Source organism: Cucurbita pepo, chromosome 7 (genome assembly GCF_057944985.1).
Source record: "Cucurbita pepo subsp. pepo isolate OVF chromosome 7, ASM5794498v1, whole genome shotgun sequence".
NCBI lineage: Eukaryota > Viridiplantae > Streptophyta > Magnoliopsida > Cucurbitales > Cucurbitaceae > Cucurbita > Cucurbita pepo.
Genome location: NC_141804.1, coordinates 4,131,341 through 4,154,169, shown reverse-complemented (window position 1 = coordinate 4,154,169; position 22,829 = coordinate 4,131,341). Strand labels below are relative to the sequence as shown.

The 22,829-nt window shown below is 36.6% G+C and overlaps 4 protein-coding genes across 7 annotated transcripts; 2 read left to right on the top strand and 2 right to left on the bottom strand.

Annotated features, from left to right (window-relative positions):
- The first annotated feature begins 541 nt into the window (after nt 1–541).
- Nucleotides 542–5,703, top strand: LOC111798266 (pyruvate dehydrogenase E1 component subunit alpha-1, mitochondrial). The gene is made up of 8 exons (XM_023681316.2): nt 542–1,346; nt 1,447–1,526; nt 3,729–3,806; nt 4,038–4,133; nt 4,246–4,317; nt 4,530–4,583; nt 4,745–4,810; nt 5,290–5,703. The coding sequence occupies exons 1-8, from the start codon at nt 644–646 to the stop codon at nt 5,332–5,334; spliced, it is 1,194 nt and encodes a 397-aa protein (XP_023537084.1). The 5' UTR covers nt 542–643; the 3' UTR covers nt 5,335–5,703.
- Nucleotides 5,704–8,274: 2,571 nt separating this feature from the next.
- Nucleotides 8,275–9,510, bottom strand: GLP7 (germin-like protein 7). Its single transcript, XM_023681315.2, has one exon. It carries the CDS (start codon nt 9,049–9,051, stop codon nt 8,323–8,325), a length of 729 nt encoding a protein of 242 aa, XP_023537083.2. The 5' UTR covers nt 9,052–9,510; the 3' UTR covers nt 8,275–8,322.
- A 1,271-nt stretch (nt 9,511–10,781) lies between these two features.
- Nucleotides 10,782–14,436, bottom strand: LOC111798264 (single-stranded DNA-binding protein WHY1, chloroplastic). The gene is made up of 7 exons (XM_023681314.2): nt 14,119–14,436; nt 13,664–13,767; nt 13,445–13,537; nt 13,012–13,106; nt 12,569–12,642; nt 11,672–11,760; nt 10,782–11,128 (listed from the first exon to the last, which is right to left on the bottom strand). The coding sequence occupies exons 1-7, from the start codon at nt 14,357–14,359 to the stop codon at nt 10,997–10,999; spliced, it is 828 nt and encodes a 275-aa protein (XP_023537082.2). The 5' UTR covers nt 14,360–14,436; the 3' UTR covers nt 10,782–10,996.
- Nucleotides 14,437–16,835: 2,399 nt separating this feature from the next.
- Nucleotides 16,836–20,942, top strand: LOC111798263 (hypersensitive-induced response protein 1). 4 transcript variants are annotated; one of them, XM_023681310.2, is made up of 7 exons: nt 16,836–17,013; nt 17,721–17,788; nt 18,766–18,969; nt 19,139–19,259; nt 20,012–20,103; nt 20,190–20,286; nt 20,381–20,942. In XM_023681310.2, exons 3-7 carry the CDS (start codon nt 18,781–18,783, stop codon nt 20,737–20,739), a joined length of 858 nt encoding a protein of 285 aa, XP_023537078.1. In that variant the 5' UTR covers nt 16,836–17,013; nt 17,721–17,788; nt 18,766–18,780; the 3' UTR covers nt 20,740–20,942. The 4 variants fall into 4 exon arrangements, with proteins under 4 accessions (XP_023537078.1, XP_023537079.1, XP_023537081.1 ...); XM_023681311.2 differs by lacking the exon at nt 17,721–17,788; XM_023681313.2 differs by lacking the exons at nt 16,836–17,013; nt 17,721–17,788 and adding an exon at nt 17,380–17,677.
- The last annotated feature ends 1,887 nt before the right edge of the window (nt 20,943–22,829 follow it).

Here is a 22,829-nt window from a genome sequence, read left to right as displayed (position 1 = left end):
AGAGGACAATATCTGCTAGCGATACCACCGGACGATGTGCCAGTCTTCTTGCTTTTCCCCGAAGGGGGTAGACACGAGGCGGTGTGCCGGTAAGGACGCTGGGCCCCAAAAGGGGGTGGATTTGGGGTGATCCCATATCGATTGGAGGAAGGAAAGAGTGTCAGCGGAGGACGTTGGGCCCCAAAGAGAGTGGATTGTGATGTCCCACATTGGTTGGGGATGGGAACAAACCACCATTTATAAGGGTGTGGAAACCTTCCCAGCAGATGCATTTTAAAGCCTTGTGGGGAAGCTCGAAAGGGAAAGTCGGACAACATCGGCTAGCAGTGGATCTGGGCATTGATGGTTACGGTTTTATTTATTTATTAAAATTTAACTAAAATATTTTAAAGAAGAAAATAAAAACAATTTTTAAAAAAATGAAGACCAAATGATTAAAAAGAAAACTAATTAATGGGAAAGTTGGAACAAAAATGGAATATATCTTTATTTAAATATTAATTTTAAAAAAGGAATATAAATCTAAACTTTAATTATGAATTGAAGTCTGTAGTTACGCAGCCTCCACCTACCGTCATTGTTCCTCACCCATTTCTCAAACCTCAAACGCTCAACCAACCTTCCTTCCGATCTCGCGATTCAGATGGCTCTCTCTCACGCAGCTTCCCGATCCAATCTCCTCAAGCCGCTCGTTGCCGGCTTCTCATACTCTTCCTCTCTCCGCCGCTCGATCTCGTCGGCCGCCGATAACTCTTCCTCGCTCACAATCGAGACATCTGTCCCTTTCACCGCCCATAAGTGCGATGAGCCGTCGCGTTCTGTCGAGACCAATCCCAAGGAGCTTCTTGGATTCTTCCGAGACATGGCGCTGATGCGGCGGATGGAAATCGCCGCTGATTCTCTCTATAAGGCTAAGTTGATCCGCGGATTTTGTCATCTCTATGATGGTCAGGAAGCCGTCGCTGTTGGAATGGAGGCTGCGATTACTAAGAAGGATGCGATTATTACTGCTTATCGTGATCACTGTACCTTCCTTGGTCGTGGAGGAACGCTTCTGCAGATTTTTGCGGAGTTAATGGGTCGCCAGGCTGGGTGCTCGAGGGGGAAAGGTGGTTCTATGCATTTCTATAAGAAGGACGCTTGCTTCTATGGTGGACATGGTATTGTTGGGGCTCAGGTGCCTCTTGGATGTGGAGTAGCCTTTGCGCAGAAGTATTCCAAGGATGAGACTGTAACTTTTGCTCTTTATGGTGATGGCGCGGCGAATCAGGGTCAGTTGTTCGAGGCGCTTAATATCTCCGCGCTTTGGGATCTGCCTGTTATTCTCGTCTGCGAGAACAACCATTGTAAGAATTTAGGAAAAATTCAACGTCCAATTCTATTCGCTTTATCTATTTGTCACAATCTTGTTTGACTTAATTTGATTGTGGTTGTGATTTTTGTTAGATGGTATGGGGACTGCAGAGTGGAGAGCAGCGAAGAGTCCAGCTTATTATAAACGTGGGGACTACGTTCCTGGATTGAAAGTGAGGCTTCTCTATCCCCATATTTTGATGGCTGAATATTTATAATTGACCCTGGTTTTCTCAAATTTTCTTATTCTCGTTATATATTTTGCTTCTTTAAGAAATGTTGTGGTAGTTTGTGTGATTCTTGCGTAGTTAGCGAAAATAATTTGGGTAGATAGATAATATACAAAGTCACTCATATGAACGCGAACCATGAATATGAGGTTCAAAGTTGCTATATGTTCTTTGCTATTTTATCGCTTTCACATGGTTTACTCCGAAGACTTCTCTGACATTTCCTTGATCAGCTGTGTGCGTGATGTTGTAAGTTGCAATTGAAAAGTGGCTTAAGACTTAACACATGTATCTGGGCTAGAGTTTGAGGTTGTGGTTGTGTCAGTGTCACTTTTATGGTTTTCACCGGCAATATTATCAAATTTCTGCCCATTCATGGAAAGAGATTTCAATCATGAGGTGAAAGAAATGGCTATGTTTATCCAAATTGCAACTAAATGAGTTGTCATTCTATGTTGGCTAAGACCTTCAGTTTCCGAGTAATGCCTACTAGAGGTCGTGTGTTAGATTATTTTCGTGAGGTTAATAAGGAAAACCCTTAATGTCTCCAAAGTGTGGGGCTTGAAGTGGGTGTGGATTTTTTCAAAACAAACAGTGTTGACAATCATGTCAATGGAAACTTGAGCCAACGTGAGCAAAGTGAGGTTAAGGCATCTCTACTTCTCCAAAGAGGTTGTAATCTCCACCCCGCCCATGATGATTTTTAAAATATGTCAATGGAAACTTGAAGGCATATTTGATAAACTTAGGATATTGGGACTACCATTGAAGTACTAGCTTCGACAATTGGACAATTAGATAATTTCAGGGATGGTGTAAACATCTTTTTCACGGTAGTGTGTCGTATGGTGAGATAACGAACATACTAAAATATTGAGAATATCACCATAGTTCTATGCTTTTACGGCAATTTTGTGTCATATATATATCACACACACACACGGAAGTGTGTGATGGGCTCTTAAAGTTTCTTTGAGGCACTGTATGAGGCAGGACACACCACTAGTGCTGGATGGCTATCCATGGCATGCACCTTCCCCCAAACATTGCCTTATGTGTCTTTTGCAGGTGATTGAAGAAGTCAAACCTACAGTTTCTTATAGCATATTTGACTAAAATATCTTCTGAGTCATTAATCTCTTAAAAATAATGGACGCCATCAAAGTATTTTGACAAGTAAAAATATATATATATCTAAAATATCCTCTCTGTTGTTGTGTGTATATGTATATATTGACGAAGAAACCAGCTCTCATTAAAATTGATGAAGTACAAAAAGGGTTGCTCGAGAACAAGACCCAACCAACACAAAACTCGGAAGCTACCAAAAAGAAGAAAAGAAAAGAAAAAAAAATGTGACTATTCTATGGATAATAGCCTAAATGTGAAGATGTTGTATGGAGGTTCGGTAGCTTCTGAGTTTTGTCACATTTGTTGCTTCAAATAGAGTTTTCTCATTTTCAATTGGAATTCAATTCTTTTAGTTTTTTTTTTTTAATATAATTGTTGCTTCGTTGTGGATGGGGAGGTTTGGGAACTTTTCAGGTTTAATGATTCTTTGTGGGCATCGATCACTCCACCTTTTGTAATTATGGTCTTGGCTTTGTCCTTTTGGATTGGAGCCTCCTTTCATAGTTATGTTGAGCTCCCTATTATTTTGAGCTTGTTTTTTGTACGTCCTTATATTCTTTCATTTGTTCATACATATACATATATTTTTTTTTTCTTTAAAACAGAATTTGCATGTTCCTTCATTTCATGTAACCAAAGATGGAGGCAGTACTACACAGTATTGTGTGTATAAACTAATACCCTCCTTGTGCTGCCGCTGATGATTTGATTAGAGTTTTTGTTACTATTCTCGTCTTTTTTTACTGCCTTCTATGTTCATATCTTGGTTATTTTCTCTTTGTGGTAGTGCTCCTTTTGCAATCTTATTGAACTTCGTTTGAACATAACAAACTGGATTCATTCTGATATTCATTCTGGAGTTCCTTTGAAAGTTTGGGGATCCTCAAATGATACCCTCTAATGTCATATGTCTTGTTTCTTTATGGCTTCTTGTTTGGATGTTGTTTCCTTGCTTACTTGGGTTGTCAGGAAAAAAAAGGAAAGGAACTTATGATCATTATTTTTGGGTTATAGGTGGATGGTATGGATGCTCTAGCTGTCAAACAGGCTTGCAAGTTTGCGAAGGAGCATGCTTTGAAGAATGGACCAATTGTGAGTTTCCTCTCTATTAAATGCATCATGGTGGGAACATGTTTTGAAGAATGGACCAAGTTTGTTAAGGAACATGTTTTAAAGAATGGACCTTGTTGTTCAGTACATGCTGGTTTAACCTCATTGGGAGGGCGTACTCCCCGATCCCTAAGCTATCCCAAAAAAAGGCACATTATTGTTCCCTTCTAGTAAATGTAAATATATTTATGTTTTCTCTTTGTTTCTTGTCAGATCCTTGAAATGGACACCTATAGGTATCATGGTCACTCTATGTCTGATCCTGGTAGCACATACCGAACACGTGATGAGATCTCTGGTGTTAGACAGGTTTGCTTCTTTTAAATATTCATCATTTTCTGAATAGCATTTCACTATATGTTTTTTTTTTTCTAGAATCAGATTCTGATTTTTGAATGTTTTCATTATGATTTAATACCAGGAACGTGATCCCATTGAAAGAATAAGAAAACTGATAGTATCCTATGATCTGGCAACTGAAAAGGAGCTAAAGGTATATTGTTGGACTTGGTTCTGGATGCTAACTTTTTTCGTTTGCAATTTGGAATATAATTAATTGGTGAAAAAATTAGTTATCATGTTGTCTCCTACCTTGACCGATCAAGTGCTTCACTTGCAGTGCATCATTTTGTTCAGTGGATTGGTCTGTTAGACCGAGGTCTTTGAACCTTTTTGAGAACTAAACTTTCTTTTTTCGTTCATTAGGATATTGAGAAGGAAGTCAGAAAGGAAGTCGATGAAGCTATTGCTCAAGCTAAGGTGAGCAGCATGTAGTCAAATAAATTAATAGTTCGAATTGTGTTTGTACATAACCAAATTTATGGAATACATTCATTTATGAACTAATCTCAAGGAAACATTTTTCATGTTGTCTTTACTAAGAGTAAATACGAATAATAGTTGTTTGCGCCATGTTTCAGGAAAATCCGTTGCCAGATCCTTCCGAACTCTTCACAAATGTGTATGTGAAAGGTTTTGGAACTGAGGTATTTTTCATTTCCTTTGTCTTAACTGTTCCATTGTAAATATTAAGTGAACTCGAGCATAAATGCTAATCAGAGTATCAGTATGAAATTCATGCGTGAAACGGAATGATGGCTAATCCGTAAAATATCGTTCATTCTTCTTAACACAACTCTTTTCTAGAGCAAAGGAAATAGAAGTAGGAACAGTGTGTTAAATGCCATCTTGTTCTTAATTCTACAAATATTTTTACTCGACGTTCACTTGTTTTCTTTTTGTCAATGTTCACCCACTTGATTCGAGGGAAAATTGTGGTTAAAAGTTGTTTTTCTATGTCAAACTAAGTACTGTCAAGGGTGCCTTTAGAAGTCCCTTAGAAGTCTCCATGATTTTCTTAGCATCTGCATGGAATGATTTGTGTTCATGCGTCGATAAAAATAACGTTATAGTTTTAAGTAATTCTGTACTTCTAGTTGTCTTATCGCCTTAATTTCCACTGCAGTCATTTGGAGCAGATAGGAAAGAGCTGAGAGCGGTACTTCCATGATTTATTTATATGAAGTGTTCGAGAGGCCTGCTTGGGACCTCCAAACTCCCCCCAAAATCCATCAGAAGCAAAAAATGGATAATAAGGAGGTTTGATTGAAGTGATGTTTCCCTTCACGGCTGTAAGTTTGGTTACCACTAAATTTTCATGTAGATTATGAATATATTTTGTTTGTTTGTTTGTTTGTCCCTTTCATTCAGTGATTCGACCTCGAGATATTTAACCCTTAAACGTTGGTATATTCATTCGTAACTGTGAAATATGCTTCTTGCATGAGCATTCACAATAAAGAGGAATCATCTTATGGGATCACTTCCTATATATATTACCCTAAAGTTGGGATTCCTCAACGAAATTACTTTTTGGTTTGAGTTGGGTTGTTTGAGATTGTTTGTTAGAAACTTGATATAAAAATTTGATTAGCTCGATTCAAACGCAGAAGGTAACAGTTCTGGTAACACATATAGATGTCATTACTTACTTATCTTTCATTGTTGAACTATGGTGAAATAGATGACTGAACCCTTAGCATTTGTGATTATAAATAAATTCTATTCATTGAATTAACTGCAGATTTGGTGGCTTCTTGAATGGTAAGTTTTAGAAGAAGTGATCATATGATTTTAATGAAATTGATTTGTTTAGAAGTGATTTATGAAAAAGGATTATGATGTTTGGTTGTAATTTTTTTTTTTTTAATAGGCAAATGATATCTTTCTTATTATTAGTCTTCCTAAAGTTTCTTTCGTTAGTAAAAAAAAAAAAGAAAGGATTTTAGAATGTGTAAATGAAGCTTTATATTAGGAACCACTTGATTTATACATTTTAATTTTTAGCCTGTGTAAGCTTCGAGTGAACTTGGAACAACGAAGTCCCTTTGACATTGAGCAATAAAATCTCTTAGGATTGGAACTTAAAACAATAAAAATACTCTGAATCTTGATCAATCTCCCTGGTAAAATGTGGACTTGCACATTCAAATCTCCTTATCTAAACCAAGAGTAAACATAAGCTTGGTTGGTCCTGCTGGGAAGGAGACTTTATGGATTTACATATTATAAGCATCAATGATATTAATTAAATCAATTTTCACTCATTGACACTTTGTTGGCGCAATAGGTCACTTCATTGTTGATTTAAACTCATTGACACTTTGTTGGTCACTTCATTGTTGGCGCAATAGGTCACTTCATTGTAGGTGCATTGTAGGACAAGGTATGTTTATGGATATTTTCATTGCTAACTCATTCGATTTTTCCCAAGTTCTTCATATTTACATACAAGGTATGTTTATGGATATTTTCATTACTAAATCATTCGATTTTTTCCAAGTTCTTCATATTTACATTAGGGTCAAAAAGTATGTTTTACCTTGAAATTATATCTTTTATGGTAAGGACCGATCGTGTTCTCTAATGAATTTTTTTTTACGATTCAACTATAAACTAAATTTCTCTCCGGGGAGAGTAGAGTCTTTTGTTCAAGTCTCATATCAACACTTGAGAACTACTCATCTATTTATTTTATATGGAAGTGAATGAATTATATCTTGTGAAATAATGTTTCCAATTTTTTATTTGGACAAGTTTCTAAAGCATTTGGCATAGGTATATTGAATCGGTTCCAAAAATCATTTTGATTTATCCAAAGCAAAAGACAAGTCCTCACTCACGATAGGAGTTCATAACTCACTTAGAATTAATAATTGAGTTGCATATAATCGTTTTGTAAAATATTAATTTTCTCAATTAATAGATTTGCAAAAATAGATTAAATATTTGGTGGTTTAGTTTTATACATACCATACCCCTACTGTTTCCACATGAACGATTTGAGAAAATAAATGTTTCCACATGAACGATTTGAAATAAATCATTTTTAATAATTACAAAACGAATTGTATCGATAGTGTTATCAAGATAGGTTAGTACAATTTTTAAATTATTATTTGAATATTATTTTTATTATTATTTATATAATGAATTATATTAAGTGGCAAGTAAAAGGATCAAAATTATTATTAAAAATTAAATAATTAATTAAGAGGTTTTAGGACAGCCCTCCCGACAGCGTCGTTGCCACCGTCTCCATCTTCTCCTCCTTTCTTACGCTGACGCCACCTTCCACAACCTCCTCACCGTCACACCGCACCGCCGCTATGACCAACGTTTCATGCCGTAGGCGTCTACAACCGGCCACACCGAGAGCAGTCGCATGCTAGTGCCGCCACGAGCTTCACTACTCATTGACGCTACTGCCCATGCCAGTTCCCACCTCACCACTTGCCGCTACAAGCCAACGCCACCGCCACAGAGTATTGCAGTGGCGGCTCTACACGATTTCACCATTTTTTTTTTTTTTTATATTTTAATTATTTATTTACTTACTTATTCCTTCATTTATTTATATCTTCATTAACTCAATAAAATCCAAAATCTCCCCACTTTAAATTAAATATATTTTTATCCTTTATATTTAATATATCAAATAAATATTTTATTTCAATTTTTCATTTTTTTTTCTTTCAATTAAATTAATCTTTTTAGTATTACTATGGGTTAGTAAACGACCACACACAATTAATTCTCATTCATCAATTATAATAGGTCACTTTATCGTAGATTTTTAATTGTACTCTCATGCACAGTAAAACAAGTTGTATTCGTAAATATAATCAATAAAATAAAATTGATATTTCATGAGATGTTCATAATTATAATTGAGTCAATTTACCCTCCTGATTACATCTTTCATCTGACAATGAGAATGTGAGATTCTGTTATTCAATTTTTAAAATTAGCTTAAGAGAACTACTCATCTTGTTATAGGAAGTAGTAAATTTCACAGATTGGAGTCGTCAAATCATTTGCAACATACTCCTTATCAAGGATGTCACGACAACATATTATCCGTATAGTATAAACGACATATTGTTAAGGTTACATTAATAACATTGGATTTTACATAAATTAGTTTCATATAAATACATCACCCGCCAAGACTCTTACGAATATGAGCGATCTCACATTCGCTAATTTCAAAAGACTTCTTCAACACTTCTTCAGGGATTTGAGGTTTAGAGCCGAACGCCGCCAACGCCACCAATTGGGCGCCAGGGTTCTGGCTATTCAGGCCAGAAACCGCAACGGCCGAGTTCTTCACATCTTCATTGTACATGAAATGAACCAATCCCTTCGGAAAAACAAACGACTCTCCTGGCCCTAATTTCTTCGTAAACACCCGATTCGAAGTGTCCACAAACCCCACGACCATTCGCCCAATCAAGCAAATCGTCACTTCCGAGGCTCTCGGGTGCGAGTGGAGCGGCACAATCCCTCTGGCGCCGATGTCGATTCGAGCCAATGTCAAGCCCAATGTGTTGATTCCAGGTAAATTTTGGGTGTTTGTTAGTGTAACGCTGAATCCGAATAGGTTTTTGGTGTTTCCAGGTAGGGATAGAGCCGATGTTGTGAAATGTTGTGTATTAGCTAAATTAGGGTTTATGCAAGGAATGCCATTGAAGAAGGAAGATGTGGAGGCTTTCGGGTCGGCTACGCAGTAATCTTGAAGCGGGTCGGGATCGGAACGAGCGATGTCGAATTCCGAAGCTAAATACAGAATTATTAGTAATGAGAGAAGCAGAGATGATGGAGTTGCCATTAGAGTAAAGGGATTAGAGATTAGATGTTGAGTTATGGTGGGGAATGGGAGAAACATTATAGTTCATAGATATATATATATAGATATATATATAGATATACATATAGATGGTGGGGACGGTATTGAGTAGCTTAAGAGCATTGAGGGAGGGGAAGTAGTGAAGGCAAGCTAAAAGTAAAGGTGGATTAAGCCAAGTTAGCACTTCTAATTCATTGTTTTCAACCTTTTCAAGTGTATTAGTAGCATTCTTTTCTGGTCTTATCGTCCAAGCAACCATTTTTTAGTCTCTTTTTTCTTGCTTTAGAGATTAGTTTCATGAAGTTGTTTATCATGTTTTCGATTTGGCTCGAATATTGCTATACGTACGTATGGTATGTTCGTTACTTTAGTGCCTAAGAAGACTAGTCTAGAGAGGTTTGAAGATTTTTGTAACAGCCCAAGAACACCCTTAGCGGATATTGTCCTCTTTGAGTTTTTCCTTTCAGGCTTCCCTTCAAGGTTATTAAAATGCGTATACTAGGGGGAGGTTTCCACACCCTTATAAAAAATGGTTCGTTATCCTCTTCAATCGATGTGGAATCTCACAATTTTCGTTTATCTCTGGTTGTAATATCATTTGCAAGTTGTTATCGAAGATTTTGAAAAATAGGTTGGCTATGGCACATCCTAAGGTTATTGGTCCTAATCAATCAACTTTTGTGCAGGGGAGAAGGATTGTGGATAATATTCTACTTTTGCAAGAGTTGGTTGAACAATACCATATGGGTCGTGGTCCTCCTCATTCTATGCTCAAGGTGGACTTGCAAAAGGCATATGATTCTGTGAATTGGAGTTTCATTTTTTGTCTGGTTTTGACCTTGTGAAAACAACATACTTAGGTTTTGTAGATGACTTGATGATTTTTAGTCATTTCGATTATCATTGTGAGATCCCGCCTCGGTTGAAGAGGGGAACTAAGCATTTTTTATAAAGGTGTGGAAACCTCTCCCTAGCAAAAGCGTTTTAAAAACTTTGAGGGAAAGCCTAAAAAAGACAATATCTGCTAGCGATGGCTTGAGGCATTACAATGATTCTCCGAGTTATGTCTTAGAATGCTTGTAGAAATTTGAGACTTTGTCTGAGTTGTACGTGAATTCTAGTAAGAGTGTTTTTTATATGTGAGTTTGTGTATTCATGATACCTTGATTTTGGTAGATGTGCTATCTTCGTCTCCTCATTTGAGATGATTGACCTATCATTACTACGATACACAACCCATGTGAATAGTTGGTATTTGCAAGTCCTATCCTGCACGGGTAGGTTACATCTCATTCGGTTTGTTCTTCAGAGCTTCCATGTATTTTTGTTCTCCCGACTTGTGTCGTCGATAAGGTTGATCGAGCTCTGTGTGTGTATCTTTGGAGAGGTGATGCTTCTGCTCTTAAGGGCTCTAAGGTAGCTTGAGAGGATATCTTCCTTCATAAACATTAATGTTTGAGGATATATAATTAATGTTAACCAAATTCATATTTTAATATTATAACATACTATTTACTCTCCAAATTACTATAATATATATATATATATATATATATATATATATATATATATATATATTTTTTTTTTTTTTTTTTTTTTTTTTTTGTTGGTTGAAAATATATTTATATTAAGCAAAGCAAGGAATATAATCCCGTCGTCTTTGGTCCCGTTTATTGGGCTCTCCCATTCCCGTCTAAGCAAGAAATCCCCTCCCCATTCAAGCGGGAGAAATGGACATTTCTATATAAAAGTAAACTCGGTGAAAAATAAAAATACTTCAAAAACAATATTAGAAACTAATATACAAACAAGATATATAATATTAAAATATTTGGGTTTAGAGATATATTAGGAAAATGTAGACCCATAGATAAAAAAAAAAAAAAAAAAAACGAAAAAGCGACTAAACTATCATAACTAGTGAAAGATCAGGATAACTGAAATAAACTACAATCATCATCTTCAGCATAAGGAAAAGTAGAAACTATCTGCTCCATTCGAACCCACCCGACTCACCACCATACCTGGGATTGGCGTTATTTACTCGGCTGCTATCTTCAGGCCTCGTTATGGTGTTCGCAATCGTATGCCATCCCATGAGGTGCGGCAAGATAAACTGCAAATCAATGGATTCAACCCTATCACAAACCCAACCTTAAACATCCAATTCATCAATTATATTCACATAATTTGGAGAAAACAAATGGGTCATCACAAGTAAGAGTATAAGAGTTTGTCGGTTCAGCTTGGATCCCATATCGATGGGGGAGGAGAATGAAACATTCTTTATAAAAGTGTGAAACATCTACCTAGCAGAAGCGTTTTAAAAACTTTGATAGGAAGCCCAAAAAGGAAAAGCACAAAGAGGATGATATTTGCTAGCGATGGACTTGAGCTGTTACAAAAAATGACTGATCCCAATAACCGACTAATCTTCAGTTTTTAACTTAATGAAACTGAACCAGCAAATAAGAGTTCTTGAAACCAACCGGACCAATTCAGTTTTGGTGAGTTAAGTAGGTTCTTTTTTCTCAATTTTTGCAGTTTCCACTGTCCTGATCCAAATCATACACACAGCTTTTCTCTCCTTTAATCTCAATCACTGATACGGAATGAATCAAACAATCATGAAAAGGAAGTAAACAAGAAAGAACTTTACCTTGAAAGCCTCGACAAGTACAGTATACTCGGCTTTGGTGATGGGAATATAAATGCTCTCATCTACGTTGATTAGCTTGTTCTGAACGCCTTGTGCAACAAAATAGAACAGAAAAGGTAAGGAAAAAATGAAACACTTTCTCAAGCATCATTGCACTCAAAGAAATATTGGTTGCTTTGTCCAACTAGGGTCTAATGCATATCTATTATGCTAGCAAATGTTCTATTTGTGGTGGCTAAGTATCTGACACGTGTTGGACATGGAGATGCTAGCCAAATTAAAAGTGTCCCTGCTTCTTAGATTGCAGTTTATAGGACCCAACCCTATGTATAGAGAAAAATGAATTTTAAAAAAAAAGTTTCATTAGGAACAGATGACAATTATTATGACGATTCATATGTAGATTATTTATTAACTGGAATAAGAAAACCAAAGGGTAATTTAAGTTCTTAAGACGATTCCCGAGGTCTAATAACGAAGCAAACTAAAGCAGGACGGTTGAAATATAGTTATCCATCAAACTATAAGTAAGCAAATACTTATTACACTCGCTCTAACAATCTAGCACACGAAGCTGCATCTATACTAAAGATATACTTCCTCACGAGTCATACACACCAACTTATCATATACTATTTCTCTCGCTTCTTTTTGAGTTCGCGTATTTGATAGGACGTGTACTAATCCTATCAGAAAACAACATCATAGTTGAAGTTCCGACAGAAAAAAAGGTTGTATGGGAGATAAAATGACAAGTAAATGAGACATAAATGCTTCCAACCAATTAAAATCAATTAGAGGTACCACATTCCCTCTCTTCAATTGAACACCAATTAAGCAGAATTCAGCTTTATATTCAACTCAAATGCATCATAGAGGTTTCAATTCAAGACTTACTGAGATTGAAGAAATGTCCAGAACCATCTGGAAGAGGCTCGACTTTTAGTATCTTTCTGACCTTCCCTTCATCACTGTAGAACAAATATTTTGCCATTTCTTGTTATCATAAAATAGTGTGTTTTCCAACCTGCAAAGCTTGGCTTACAAATAACTTATGACATAAAAAACATTTTGTTTCACTACTAAAGAGAAATGGTCAGCATGTACCCGCTAGAGGAGGTGGTATTTGGTTACTAAAGCCTACAGGGATCAAGACATCATTGTTTTCAAATTTCAATGTTCAATGTGATGCAATCATACAATTCTAAGAACTAAGAAAACACGCTTGGGCAGACTGTATAAATGTTTGGGGTAACCAAAGAATACACATAAACACGAGCATGGCACAACAGAAGAAACTAATGGTATAGATTTTGATTGAGATTGTAAACAGATAGTACCTTTTTCCCTTGTAGGGATCGTGGAAAAATTCGCAAGACTCCCGTGGGCCAAGGGAAACTAAACTTCCCAATTCTGTCAGTGATAATGAAAATACCTATATACAAATGAAAGTATAATCTAATTTAGTTCATTCTCACAGTAGGAAGATTGTGATTTCAAATCCACAATGACTTTAACCTTTTCAAGACATCATCTAATTATAGTTCATCAAAATAGTTTGATTTTAGTAAACAGAAAAATGATTGTAGTATTTTCAGTATCATCTACTCCATCATAGTAATGGAAATGATACTACATTTTCACATATCTATGATGGCAAATATGAAGCCTGTGGAATAGTAATCAGCATAACCTAGAATTTCAAGTTTAGCTCATTAATTCAGAAACTTCAATAACTTTAGGAGTTAAATATCAGCCTGTTTTAACGAACACCTGTTTTCTGCTCCAATCATATTGACGAACACCAGCTGCAGGGGCAAGCTGAAGCATTACAAATCCTTGCCTGGATACTTTGAACGCCCCCGACTGAAAAATTTGGAAGAGATTAATAACCTTACAACGCTAAAAAACAAAGAAAATGACCCACAATGTACTATGACTAAGTGCAAGAACATATTCTTGTGATGAATATAGAATCCATGTCAAACATACATCTATAGGTGTAAACTCTGGTGGCCTAGGCTCGATGGACAGGGCAGCCTTTCCTTTGTATATCGAATGACCGACAAAAAACCTTGGTGGCAAAGCCGCGGCAGCTATAAACAAGCCAAACCATAATACTTCAGAACCCGAGAAATCAAAAACAACTAATACAGAATACACAAAGAACTTCAAAAAGCCCCTTGGATTGGGAGAAACCCTTCGAAATTGAACCATGTCTAAATAATCCCAGCTTTGAGGGAGAGAAGAGAAACAAACACCGAACAAGGTCATAATAATTCGACCGTGCATGTCGTCAATGTCACAAACAGAGCTATATACTTCATTTTGGTTCCAACATAAACCAAATTTCCTAATAGCATCAAATTCCACCTCTCCACCATGACCGACAGGATATACGAAGTTCTTCCAAAAAGAAAAGAGAAAGAAAACAGATAAGCAAGTACCGCCGGCGCTTGTTTGTGGCGAAAATGAATCGGTCTGAGAGGCTGGTTCGAAGGCAGGCTGCTGCATGTTCCAGGACGCGTACTGGCATTTTGGAGAAGGTTTTCGTGTAGCGGTGAGAGTGAAGAGTTGGCGAGAGGAGTTGAAACGACATCGTCTGCGGTTCGAACAGGGTTGTGCGCAGAGCTCGGGGGGGTTTAATGGCGGAAGCAAGGAAGAAGACAGCCATTGAAGACGCAGCATGGTTTCGGCTTTGTCCTCGCGGCTATTCTATCTCGGCGAGGGTTTAGGGAGACAACCAAACCAAGACGAGTTAAAGAGTGCCACTTTTTTCACCCTCAAAACCATGTACGGTTAATTTTAAAAATATCCTAAGATAATAAATTTAATAATATTTCATTCACCCCGTAGTTAGTTAACTGTTTTCGAGCGCTTTTACCACGACAGTTACCTTACGTAAATAACATGAAAAGTAGCACGAGTGAGTATAAAATATTTAGTAAACAGCATACTACAACACACTGTAGTTTCTAATTCAATCCTATAATGCTAATTATCACGTGTCTGGGTCATATACTTTTTAGTCAACTAACTCGATTTTACGACTATAAACCAGCTCCTGTAAGGCACTACGCCCTCTCGGATTCTCACTACCGAACTGCCCTTAAGACCCTAACTCTCTATTCATACTCACTCTATCTGAGCTCGTGTTGACTCTCAATGCTTAGTACTCGACTCCTTTGGAGCATATTCAAACCCTTCTAGGGTTCTTAATGGGTCTTAGGCTCCCTTACGAAATGTTCTTACTCGTGTCACTCAACCCAAATATCAAGTATTTGTGAGGTGTGATCTCTAACTGTTCCCAACTAATGAACTAATAGGACATGGGGGAAATTATCACTAGATAATAGTCGACTATAAGGGAGTAGCTGGTAACTCTCTAGTAGGCCAACAATTGAGAGGGGGGTGACCCTCGTGCTTGTCGAGCTACAGCCCTCATGTGGTCCGTTGCGCCCTGTAGATGAGTTTCTAATCAAGGAATAGTTGGAGATCCCTTAATCGTATCCACATAAGGTCTCTCTGTGGCTAACAATATTTCAAAGCACGACCTTGTTACTCTAACTTCTTGAAGACTACTAAGGACAATGCAGACCCGTATTCTTAAGATAGGTTCACTAATAGAAGCTACTATTAGTTGTGAGAGGGTGCAATATTACTTGCATCTTTTCACAAAAACGTGCAAGTATACGCAGTCACAATCTCAAGTAATAAGTAACTTAACGATTCATATACTAAATGTACACGGGGTATTAATGCTATTTTAATAAAAAAAATTAAAAAAAAAAAATAAAAACTTCCGGTATTATTTCCTTTTCATGATTTATATTTTTATTTAATTTTTTTCTTGATAAAAAATATTTTAATTATCGATTATTTCTAAGTAATTTATAAAGGAAATAAGAGAATATGACAAATAGATGTATTTTAGGTTGGAGGGAGTAAAATAAAATAATTATATTTACAATTAATTCAGTAAATAAAAGTTTCTAAAAAAAATAAAAAAATAAAAATATATTTATTAATAAAAGAAAATTAAGTTAATGGCTAAAATAATTAATTATCTAAGGTAATAAAATTGTTAGAAATAATTAAGATAATTAAATAAAAGTATTATTTATTTATTTGAAATTTCTGATCAATATATGGATAAATTATATGTCTGACACCTCATATATTATTTCCAAATTTTTTAAAATTCATGCGTATAATTTAAAAGTGATACTAAAAATATAAGTATTTTTGAACTTTTTAAAACATGTTTTTGCTGTTGTTACAATCGCACTTTGATAACAGTGGACTTGTAATTATGCGACACTCACTTCACAGTAACAAGTGAGTTAAGCCTATTCGTTTTTACGTTGCCTACGACCAAGCGACGTATGCTCGAGCTTTTAGTCTCAATTCAAGAAGAAAGTTTCGAAAAATAGTTTTAAAAGCAAGATTTGAGAAATTGAAATTGGTGTTATATGAGAATGTAAGCAAAAAGCAACAACGGCGTACTCCATATAATTATCGGGTAGGAAGAAGTTGACAACTAGTCATATTAACGTCTTTAAATTCAACTATAAGGATACCAACTGTAACGCACCTAATTCTTTTTAACCTAATTATTAGTGACATCACCCATGCATATATAAGTCATTAACAGGAAGCTCATCATAAATAACCTTAGAAACAAAACAACCTTCGTAAATCTAAAACAACCCATCTCCAAAAATAAACTTTCAATAACTAAATTTAAAAAATGAATCTAAAGCAATACTGAATGTATAACTTAAAACAGTCTAATAAAGGTAAACTCGTGTCAAATATCTCATCTCTAACTTACATGGTGTCATCAGCTCCGTCATCAACCGTACATTGGCGCCTTGCCTTTACCCTACAAATGTAGGTAGCATGTGGCTTGAGCGGGACCTAACTTTTCATAAACTTTTCATGGCTTTGGGCGCTTTTATATTCTGGATAGGGTTGGATGTATGGTACTCCTTCACACATGGGTCCAGGTAGGTTTTTATTTTTTTATTATTTTTTTATTTATTTATTTATATTTTTATAAGTATATATATATTATTTTAGTATTTTTTTTAATTAAAAAAAAAAAATTAATTGGCGGACGGAAAAGTCGAGATAAAAACGCGGTAGCCTAACCAGAAGAGTATAAGCGTAGAAAAGAGAGAGTCCGTCGTCTTCCATTTGTTTCTTCCACCAAATTTCATATCTCTTTCTGCCTTCCTTCAATTCCCACGCGACTCTTCCCATTCCCCATTTTATACACTCCATTTCACTGTTTTTCTTCATTCTCACACTTCTTTTCTCTCACATTTCCGTGTTTTAAGGTCAGTCTAACACTTTCATCCCTTTCCCATTACGTTTCCTTGCATAATTGCTTTAATTTTCGCTATCTCATCAATTTACTTTGATTTTTGAGTTTGATACTTCAGCTGATTCGGTTCTCATACTTGTTGTTAATTCCGCTCTGGGTTTGTAAATTTGCTTCGGTTTCGATTCTCTGTTTCTCGTTCAATTGTATATTTTAGTGGTTTAATTGTACAACAAGGGATAATGAACTCTGTTTTTGCTGGATGAATTGTTTGTCGAAGTAAATTTTGGAATGGAAGATATTGTTCGATGGGTTTACTTTATTATCCATTCGTTTTTTGTTTTTTTTTTGTTTTTGTATTGCGGTCTCCCCTAAGTAAACCTGTGTACGTGTGAAATTCTTTATTATCCTTTTTGGAAAAACATGTGGTGCTTGCTTTTCTAAGGAAATCTTTTCAATAAGCAACCAATGTGAGTTTAGTTTGACTTCTTCTAACATCTATCCATCAAAGCTTTGTGGTGGGACCAAATATTTGACGGACCGTATTTCATCCACATCATAATTCAAGTCTTGTATAGGAATCATTAGAAAAATTATCGAAAGGATTATTGTTTTTTTTTTTTTTTTTTTTTTTGTTAAATCATTTCAGGGCCTTGCAATTGAGAAGGCAAGGGATAAAGGTTTGCTTGTTTTTCTTATTGTGTTCTTTTTCTGCTCATCCAGCCAAAAAACAATTGAAGTGCCTCTGGATTTTAACTGCTCTCTGTCATCTATATGGTTACCCATGCAAGGTCTTAAATTTTATGATTTGAGGCGTGAAGCCCATTTCTTTTTCTTTTTCTCTTCTTAAATCTGGATCTAATAAAAGGAATTTAGTGTGATTTGTTTCAGTTTTCTTCAAAACCTCATGATCTTTATTTTCTAACCCAAAGATCTTAGTAGAGATGTGTAACGGCCCAAGCCCACCAGATATTTTCCTCTTTGGCTTTCCCTTTCAAGTTTACCCTCAAAGTTTTTAAAACGCGTATGCTAGGGAGAGGTTTCCAAAGATCTTAGGTTAGGTATTCCGATTTGAATCGTGTATGATTGGAATTGAAGAAGTTAATTTCTAAGATTATGTACCTGCACGAAATCTCTAAGTTTGAATATGCAGTTTTGGTGTTGGCTTATATCATGCCAAGCTGTTTGGCCTTTTTGTTTTAAAGTTTTAAATTAGGTAATATCATCATAAAAATTGATTTCAGAACATGTAGTTTTGGTGTTGGTGAGCTTCACTCACCAATGTTTGACTGACTCCAAATTTCTAAAAGTTTGGTTACTGAATGTTCTTTAGTTTTTCTCCATCTCTCAGCTTTAGGAGCATTTAAATGAAGTTGATTGGCCTTCGATTAAGAATATGTATGGTAGGAAGAGGGGAAGATGTGTTGAATGAATCAAAGGTTTTATGTGTTGGCCCACGTTAGTTACTAATTAGGCTGTTCGTGGGAATTGATTATTTTGTTCCTTGGCTCTTGTAATCTCTATCTAATTGTCAATAATAGAAATGATTTCTAACACAAGTTTTGGTATTAAATTTTAAAAAAATTCATATTAAATTATGAGAGGAGACTTCATTTATAGTGTCTTCAGCATCAAAAGAAGAGTTGATGATTTGAGTTAAATTGTAAATATAATGTTCTTGACGAAGATAACAAGTTCAAAAGCATTTTTCTTTCTTCTCTGACGCTGTTCTTTGTTTGATGATCATGGATTTCTCTTGTCATAACAGTTGAGAACTCCAAAAATGGGTCAAGCATTAGGTTGCATTCAAGTCGACCAGTCAACTGTAGCCATTAGAGAAACATTTGGTAAGTACGACGATGTGCTTCAACCTGGTTGCCATTGTCTACCTTGGTGCCTTGGAAGCCAGGTAGCTGGTCATCTCTCTTTACGTGTCCAGCAACTTGATGTTCGCTGTGAGACAAAGACAAAGGTATGTTGCCTGCAAAAAATTAACAATCGATTGACTTCTTTTCTAAGATTATCTGTAAAAGGGCTTATTCATGAAGAAGAATAAGAAGCTCCTTAAGCTAAATGTTCAGGCTATTAATGTTTATTAGTTTACTATTCTTAATGTTAGTTTATTTTCTGGATCTGTTCAGGATAATGTTTTTGTCACCGTCGTTGCCTCTATTCAATACCGAGCCCTGGCCGACAAGGCTTCAGATGCTTTTTATAAGCTTAGCAATACAAGAGAACAGATCCAAGCTTATGTCTTCGATGGTATACTTTGTTCTTTTTGTTCAGTTCTTTACGAGCAATTTAAGTTTGATAGTATCTTTTATTGGGCTGATTTTGATGGGTTCTACTCCAGGGAACATTTACTGTTGTGTTTAATGATAACTCCTCAATGAAATAAATAATTATTTACCAGGGCAAGAAATTCTAACTACCATAACTAATGTTTGAAATTTAGCCGTTAGCACCAATCCTCTTCAGCTTATTACTTACCGTTTTTTGTTAAAAGAAAACTTAGAGTCCACTGATAGTAGGGGTGTACATTCAACCCGACAAACTAACAACTCGGACCAACCCAACCCAAATTATAGGGGTTGGGTTGGGTTGGGTTATTTTTTTTGAACTCGAATTGACTTGGTTCGGTTTCGGATCAATAAGACAAAAACTTGAGGCTTGTTTTATAACCATTCTTTTTGAGAAAAGTCATTTTAGACACAATTGTGCTGTATTCATTTTTTAGTAGTTTTTTTAAAATAAAATCTTAGCTAAATTTACCGAGATTGTAACGGCCCAGGTCCACCGTTAGCAAATATTGTCGTTTTTGGGCTTTTCCTTTCAGGCTTCCCCTCAGGGTTTTAAAACACGTATGCTAGGGAAAGGTTTCCATACCCTTATAAATGGTGTTTTGTTCTCCTCCTCAACCAACCTGGACATCACATAGACAAATTTTTAAAAGCACTTATAGTTTTTTGAAGTTGGGTTACTAAGGCTGATGTTCCGTTGTTTTATTCTTTTAGTTATTAGGGCAAGTGTTCCAAAGTTGGACCTTGATTCAACTTTCGAACAGAAGAATGATATTGCAAAAGCTGTGGAAGACGAACTGGAGAAGGTAAATTTCTTCTTTTCTTCATGATTCAGAATTAACCAACTGGAGAAAGTGAATTTTTTTCTATATATTGTGTTTTGGTCATGTAGGCCATGTCAGCTTATGGGTATGAGATAGTTCAGACTCTGATTGTGGACATTGAGCCAGATGAGCATGTAAAGAGAGCAATGAATGAAATCAATGCAGGTAGTAAAAGACTGAGCAATCAATGATATATGGCTTGTATTTGCCTTTGGCTATGCAAATCTTTGACATGTGTATCATTTCCTTGTATAAACAGCTGCAAGAATGAGAGTTGCTGCAAATGAGAAAGCTGAAGCAGAGAAGATACTGCAGATTAAGAGAGCCGAAGGAGACGCTGAATCCAAGTATCTGGCAGGGCTCGGTATTGCACGGCAGCGTCAAGCCATTGTTGACGGGCTCAGAGACAGCGTGCTAGCATTTGCCGAAAACGTCCCCGGAACGACATCTAAGGATGTCATGGACATGGTTCTGGTGACCCAATACTTCGACACGATGAAGGAAATCGGAGCATCGTCAAAGTCTAATTCGGTTTTCATCCCACACGGACCTGGTGCAGTTAAAGATATAGCTTCACAGATCAGAGATGGTCTTCTCCAAGCAAGCCAAACTCAGTAGATTGGTGAAGATTGAAGACACTTGTGAAGATGATATACAAAGTATATAAAAGGTGGCATGTGATTAATGATGTTTGGCTTGTTTTAGTTGCAAATTTGTGTGTTGTGTAGTGCATTGTTTCTCTTAAACGATCTATAAATATTTACTAATATTATTTACCTTATGAGTAGATGGAAAGCATGAAGTATAAAAGTTATATATCATATTGGAAGTGTTTGTATGGGAGCTTTCTTAGACCATTTTTAATGCAATCCTGTTAAACAAGCTTCTTGCTCATATCTTCTGATCTGAATGTTTGGTTTCATTTTAGCTTTAGATCAGTTTGGGATACAATTACGAAACATAATACAAAAGACTGAAACACAAAGACGGATTGACGCTCTAAAATGATTCTCTTTATGGATGCACGACGCTTGAACACTCCTCTACCTTGACCGTTAGCTATGAACACTTGAAGAAAGGGAAAAGGGTGAGTATATAAACATATCGAGTAAGCAACCTACTTATATGCTCTCACGGCATCCTTGACCTAGCAAAATACCACAAACTTTACTCTAGGCTCTAGGTGTATTGCTCTTGCTGTGTGTCACAATCGCGGTTTCTGGGCAACGAATTTGGCGATTGTGCGGCACTCACTCTCAGCACTGAGTGGGTTAAGCCTACTTCGAAGTATGTTGCCTGCGGTCAGGCAACGTGAATACAAACCTCGGGACTCGATTTCAAGAGAAGATTTTAGAAAGCGAGGGAGAGAGGTTTTAGAAAAAGAGTTGAGAGAGAGAGAGAGAGAGAGATTGGTGTTATATGGGAACGTACGCAAAAACGCAACAACAATGGCTTACTGCATATAAGTTATCGGGCAGGGAGAAGTTGACAACTAGTCATATCTCCCTATAGTACATTTTGAGGCATTTCATGTCTACCAGGCGTAGCCATGACATCGCCGAAACGTCATACTCTTAAAGAAAATAAGAAAGAATCAATACAACATGAAAGCGGTAAAAGAAAGCAATAAAGTAGAACAAGGCAAAGGTTTCGGCGTGTCACGGGCATGCAGCCATGGGCGACATGCCTTGGACAAGCATGACCGTGACACTGTGCATAGTCTTGGGTAGCCAGTTTAGCCTACATAGCAGTAACTAGTGTTTGATGTTGAGGTGTTACCTTAACGAACTCTCTCTAACAGGTGGGGATAAGATGGTGAGTGCTAGTTTGCTTGTCATCCATGAGAAGTAGCTGGCGAACTCATCCCACAGGCCATGTAGTCATCCAAAGTTGGGTGTGCTACCCTCTATACATGCTAGCTCCATTGACTACTCGCATGATCAACGCTCATCCACAAAACAGATCCACCATGTAGGGTAATCCAACCAAACTATTACATCACATATCCCTAACCAGCCTTATGCCTAGCTCAACGGTAAAATACCAAAGTGGAAAAGAAAGTTGAAGCTCCACAAACACTATACGAGCTGCTATCAACCTAGAAGGCTACCTTTGTCTTTTAGGGTTGCAGGGGTGGTCTTCTAGGTCTCTAGAGTAGTTGGCAGTCTTGACTTGGATTCACTTCGATCCTCAATTCTAATTCTCCGAGTTTGGATCAGTTAGAAGCACTAGAGGCCACTCCCTTTAATCCTCTCTTACGATTCTAATGCACTCGGTCTACTGGAGGAGTTTCATCTTAGGTCATAAAATAGCTAAACTGACATTATCACCCTACTTAAACCGATTCTACTACTTATTCTCTATAGGAGAATCATAAATTCAATCACCGGGAGTCAATGTACAATTCAACCATGCATACAATCACACATGTTCAACGGGGCGATATCATCCATCAAGCTTTTAGAGCACAAATACACAAATTATCATCCTACGTTTTAGCATGATTATGTACGAGCAATAGAGATACAATTCATTACATCAAGCGAGGATTAAATCAGACAGGCCGTTAACAAGTATGCTTATTCTCTAGCTTATCCAATCGTCCTAGGCTCAGGTCATACCAAATCTATCCACCTAGGGTTTAGTTTTACTAGCCAAGTAATCCCTACAAGTATTACTTCCTGGAATCATGTGGTTATTTGAATCAC

Excerpts from the sequence above, each read along its gene's own strand:
- LOC111798266 (XM_023681316.2), top strand. The coding sequence starts at position 644 with ATGGCTCTCTCTCACGCAGCTTCCCGATCCAATCTCCTCAAGCCGCTC. Across the intron at positions 1,347-1,446 it reads CGTCTGCGAGAACAACCATT|ATGGTATGGGGACTGCAGAG; the intron begins GTAAGAATTTAG and ends GATTTTTGTTAG. Across the intron at positions 3,807-4,037 it reads CTTTGAAGAATGGACCAATT|ATCCTTGAAATGGACACCTA; the intron begins GTGAGTTTCCTC and ends GTTTCTTGTCAG.
- GLP7 (XM_023681315.2), bottom strand. The coding sequence starts at position 9,051 with ATGTTTCTCCCATTCCCCACCATAACTCAACATCTAATCTCTAATCCC.
- LOC111798264 (XM_023681314.2), bottom strand. The coding sequence starts at position 14,359 with ATGCTGCGTCTTCAATGGCTGTCTTCTTCCTTGCTTCCGCCATTAAAC. Across the intron at positions 13,538-13,663 it reads CAGAGTTTACACCTATAGAT|TCGGGGGCGTTCAAAGTATC; the intron begins GTATGTTTGACA and ends CAAATTTTTCAG. Across the intron at positions 11,761-12,568 it reads TGGACATTTCTTCAATCTCA|GCGTTCAGAACAAGCTAATC; the intron begins GTAAGTCTTGAA and ends TTGTTGCACAAG.
- LOC111798263 (XM_023681311.2), top strand. The coding sequence starts at position 18,781 with ATGGGTCAAGCATTAGGTTGCATTCAAGTCGACCAGTCAACTGTAGCC. Across the intron at positions 19,260-20,011 it reads CCAAGCTTATGTCTTCGATG|TTATTAGGGCAAGTGTTCCA; the intron begins GTATACTTTGTT and ends TTATTCTTTTAG. Across the intron at positions 20,104-20,189 it reads TGGAAGACGAACTGGAGAAG|GCCATGTCAGCTTATGGGTA; the intron begins GTAAATTTCTTC and ends TTGGTCATGTAG.